Consider the following 5,000-nt stretch of genomic DNA (forward strand, 5'->3'; position numbering starts at 1 on the left):
CACACACACACACACACACACAGCAGCAGAGAGAGGTAAAATGAACCACTAGATGGCAGTATTGGCAGTACTGTTTCACAAATGTGTCAGTCAATGGCAAGGATTAGAAGTAACGGTTATGAGGTTGTCTTCGAATGAGAGACATTTCATTTCCCTTTGAAATGAAAGGCAACATCATGTGCTGGATAGGTTGGAGGTGTTTGGAAAGACCTGTGTTGTAGGATGTCCTTTGAGAGCTCCTCTCCTGTCGTCCAGGAGTGGAGGGGACACAGAAAGGACAAACCTGGAAGACAGAGAGGGATAGATGTTCAGTCGAACGGCGCTCTACTGACTGCTCTCCATCATGAAGTCATTAAGTCACTGGCAGCTCAGCTCATCTCCATTCCCCATTTCACCCACACTTGCTATTGCCTTAGCCTTCCCGCAATTACCCCCCTGCCACCCCCACATCTAATCACAGTGATAAACCCACACACACACACACACACACACACACACACACACACACACACACACACACACACACACACACACACACACACAGACACACACACACACACACACACACACACACACACACACACACACACACACACACACACACACACACACACACAAACAAACTCTCACACACACACACACACACACACACACAGTAATCAGAGTAGCACAGGGGGGACGGACCATCAAAGCAGTGTATGTGCAGCACGGTGTGCGCTCTCTTGCGGTTGGCGGTCCACTCCAGCAGGCAGGGCGGGTACGTGCGCACGTGCTCCGGCCCGGCGCTGACCCGCTGCAGGGCCTGCAGCAGGCGGTGCTGGCAGACGCAGTCGTAGCCTTCAGGACCGTAGTCTGACATGAACCTGGAGGGACAATGCAGTCAGTCAGACACAAACCTGGAGGGACAATACAGTCAGTCAGACACAAACCTGGAGGGACAATACAGTCAGTCAGACACGAACCTGGAGGGATAATACAGTCAGTCAGACACAAACCTGGAGGGACAATACAGTCAGTCAGACACGAACCTGGAGGGACAATACAGTCAGTCAGACACAAACCTGGAGGGACAATACAGTCAGTCAGACACGAACCTGGAGGGACAATACAGTCAGTCAGACACGAACCTGGAGGGACAATACAGTCAGTCAGACACAAACCTGGAGGGACAATACAGTCAGTCAGACACAAACCTGGAGGGGCAGTACAGTCAGTCAGACATGAACCTGGAGGGACAATACAGTCAGTCAGACATGAACCTGGAGGGGCAGTACAGTCAGTCAGACACAAACCTGGAGGGACAATACAGTCAGTCAGACACGAACCTGGAGGGACAATACAGTCAGTCAGACACGAACCTGGAGGGACAATACAGTCAGTCAGACACAAACCTGGAGGGACAATACAGTCAGTCAGACACAAACCTGGAGGGGCAGTACAGTCAGTCAGACATGAACCTGGAGGGACAATACAGTCAGTCAGACATGAACCTGGAGGGGCAGTACAGTCAGTCAGACACAAACCTGGAGGGACAATACAGTCAGTCAGACACGAACCTGGAGGGACAATACAGTCAGTCAGACACGAACCTGGAGGGACCTTTTCTATGGTGAACTCCCCCAAAATTGTTTCCTATGTAAATTGGTTCCACATTGTTATTTTCCATAGCGTACCTTTTTGTTTCCCTGGGGAGTAATTTGGCGTTGCACCTGTGTTTCCATCTTCAGTGAGCACTGATGCTCGGAGCTGGTAAGTTATCTCTCTCCCTTTGATTTTTTTATAAACTTTTTATTTGTCGCCCTAAAACAATTATAGTAATTCACACTGCTTTGTGACGTGCTTTCGGGCACGTGGGAGAAATTCCAGTTATTTTGTAGAGTGGAGAGAGATTCTGTGGATTGTGTGTGACGCCGTTTTTTTGTCTCCTCTTAAAAAGGTATGCCGGTTATGTGTTTTCTTATTGCAAAAAATGTAAAATGAGTTGATGAGTGTGAGAGGAAAAAGACAATTGATGCACTGTGTAAAAAAACGTATATTTTTATTTCCTCATTGGTGCTTATATTTTATATACTGTCTTTTTATTTAACTAATTTCTTTGAGACCGTTTTATGCTTTGTTAACATTTTTATAATTTATCTTCCACATGTATTCATAACGAGTTAAAGAATATATTAAGCTTGCTTGAGTGAGCACTGACAATCGGAGCTGAGTGGAGAGAGATTCTGTGGATTGTGTGTGACGCCCGTGTTTTGGATTGTGTGTGACGACCGTGTTTATTGTCTCCTCTAAAAAGGAATGAGCCCTCCTAACTCGACCCCTGTGTGTGCCTCACTCAATGGAAAAAAGACACAACGCAGAAACCCATCGGTTACATACAGAAAGTCAGACATTAAACTAGGAGTACAATACAGTCACTAAGACTTGAACCTGGAGGGACAATACAGACGTCAAGACCTTAACCTGGGAGTAAGATATAATCATTCAGACTTTAACCTCGAAGTACAATATAGTTAGTCAGACATCAACCTGGAATTCAATACAGTCAGTCAGACATGAATCTGGAAGTAAAATACAGATGAGGAGACCTTAACCTGGAAGTATAATACAGACTTGAACCTAGCCCTGAAGTACAATTAGCGTACATGTTGATCCTTTTAAAGTGTGTGTGCATTCCCCACAATGTCCTAAACAAAGCAAGCGGGAAAAGACACAGAGCGATCATGCGCTACATGATCGCTCTGTGTGCTCCGCTCCTTTGAAATAATATGATTCGATTACGTTTTTGGTTTGGGCTAAAAATATGAACCAAACCTCAAGCCCCTTGAGCTTAACACCTTAACCCCTTAACCCCTTAACACCATAACGCCTTACCCCAACAGCACAACACCGAAGCAGTCTGACATAAACCGTACACAAAAACAGCATACCACAACAGTCTGACATAAACCTGGTCAGAAACAACACTAACATTAAACCTACACTACAAACAGTCTGACACAACCCTTACCCTACAGTACAGAGCTGAAACAGTCAGACACAACCCAAACACTAACCCTACACAGGGCTCCAGAGTGCGACCAAAATATTTAAGGGTCCGACTAATATTCTTTATAGGTCGCACTGGTGCACGTGACCTGACGCTGACCGGGTGAAAAAATAAATTTCCTTCGCAATCGCATCATCTCTCTGTGTTCTCCTGTAATAGAACTCACTCACCAATAAGAGAAAGAGCTCGGTCGGCTCTTTGCCTCTGATTGGCTCTGGTCCTGCTCACTGCTTTTTTTTTTTTTTTTAAATTGCGAACGACCTAAGCGCCAGAGTAACTGAAACGGATAAAGAAAATAAATGCGACAAATGAGGGGGAAAATTAAGCGAGGTAAAAACATAGAATGTTTTTTCAGTCAAAAACACTAAGCCTAATGTTCCAACCTGCCCTCCAACTGAGAGTAGTTATTCAGAGAGTCTGAATTACCCGTACAAGCCCTTTTATTTGGAAATGGGTTTTTTTGCTGAATTTTTTAGTTTGAAATGTTCCATTCCAGCTCAGTGAAAAACTTGAAATACTTTATTTTTATTTTTATATATAATTGTGCTTCAAATAAAGACAAGCGTTTCTCTACACCTCATGCTGCGTTCAAGGGACACTTTTTAGCCCGTAAGCCACGAGCTGGAATCGGTCTGGTACGAGTTCACGGGTAGTGAGTTGCGGGTTTGTCTGCCGTTCCAGGCCATTTTCACGGGTAGAAGATTGTGAAAACACGGGTTACGGGTTGCCTGGAACGCACCATTATTCTTGCTCAAAAATCATTCACATTGTATGAAAGTTATGGAGACCGATAAGAAGGTGACCTTATGGCGTGAAAGTTTGGTGCACCTAAATTTTGTGCTGGTGCACCTAAAAAAAAAAGTAAGGCGCACTAGTGCAACCAATGCATAAAGTCAGTCTGGAGCCCTGCTAAACTACAACACTCAAACAGTCAGATACAACCCTAACCCTACAGTACAACACTGAAACAGCCTGGCACAACCCTAATCCTACAGTACAATACTGAGCCAGACACAAAGAAAACAACAATGGCAAACGGAAAGAGTCAAACTGTCACCCAACTGAAAGCCGTCGAGAGGTGTGCGCGCGTCTTACTTGAGAAGGTACTTGGCAAGCCTTTGAGATGGCAGGAAAGCAGAGAGACAGGCTGACAGCAGGAGCCAGCCCCGCTCAGAGTTCAGCGCGTTGGGGTTCCTCCACACCTGAGCAGACAGCAGGGAGCCGGGGTGTAAACAGGGCTCTAAACGGCTCCACTCATGAAGGCTATCTCTGTGGAGACCCGGGGGTTAGAGGGAGCTGACTCCCACGGTCTGGGCTGATAACAACACATTATGGCCAAGGCCAACCAATCCATTTTTCACTCTCCTCATTCACACGCACATACACAGACACTCATGCACACACACACACACACACACACACACACACACACACACACACACAAACATACACACACGAACAAACACACAGACCCACTTACTAACACACATCTGTGCGCACACACAAACACATGAGTGTGCATACACATAAACACAAACAAACACACAAAACACACACACGCACACACACACACACACACATAAACACGCATGGTTGCACACATACAAACACAGACACACACACCTACATACACACATACACAGACACACACACCTACACACACACACACACAAACACACTCAAACAAACACACATACACACACGCTATTCAATCACTGACACAATTGAAGCACATCGGCAGCTGAAATGCAGTTGCACTCGAAGGTGCACACACAATCAAGCACGCATGCATACATACATACATTAGCTGAGACAACAACACATAACCGCAACCACTCTCAGCTAATGCATAAAGTAACAACATTTCATATTTAAATCGTCTCCCAGAAAACCGCACACATACATTATCATCCCTAATCTTAATTGCATTTTTAAGACGTGAACCTTCCAGGTC

The 5,000-nt window shown here is 45.4% G+C and overlaps 1 protein-coding gene across 1 annotated transcript in view; it reads right to left on the reverse strand.

Annotated features, from left to right (window-relative positions):
- The window catches only part of myo15ab (myosin XVAb), a 50,229-nt gene that overhangs the window by 19,475 nt on the left and 25,754 nt on the right, over nucleotides 1–5,000 (reverse strand). The window contains exons 40-42 of the mRNA XM_030352359.1: nucleotides 4,142–4,248; nucleotides 685–863; nucleotides 211–283 (exon numbers count right to left, since the gene is read on the reverse strand). Of these exons, the coding sequence (XP_030208219.1) occupies nucleotides 211–283; nucleotides 685–863; nucleotides 4,142–4,248 (359 nt within the window). The remainder of the gene's footprint in view (nucleotides 1–210; nucleotides 284–684; nucleotides 864–4,141; nucleotides 4,249–5,000) is intronic.

Source organism: Gadus morhua, chromosome 3 (assembly GCF_902167405.1).
Source record: "Gadus morhua chromosome 3, gadMor3.0, whole genome shotgun sequence".
NCBI lineage: Eukaryota > Metazoa > Chordata > Actinopteri > Gadiformes > Gadidae > Gadus > Gadus morhua.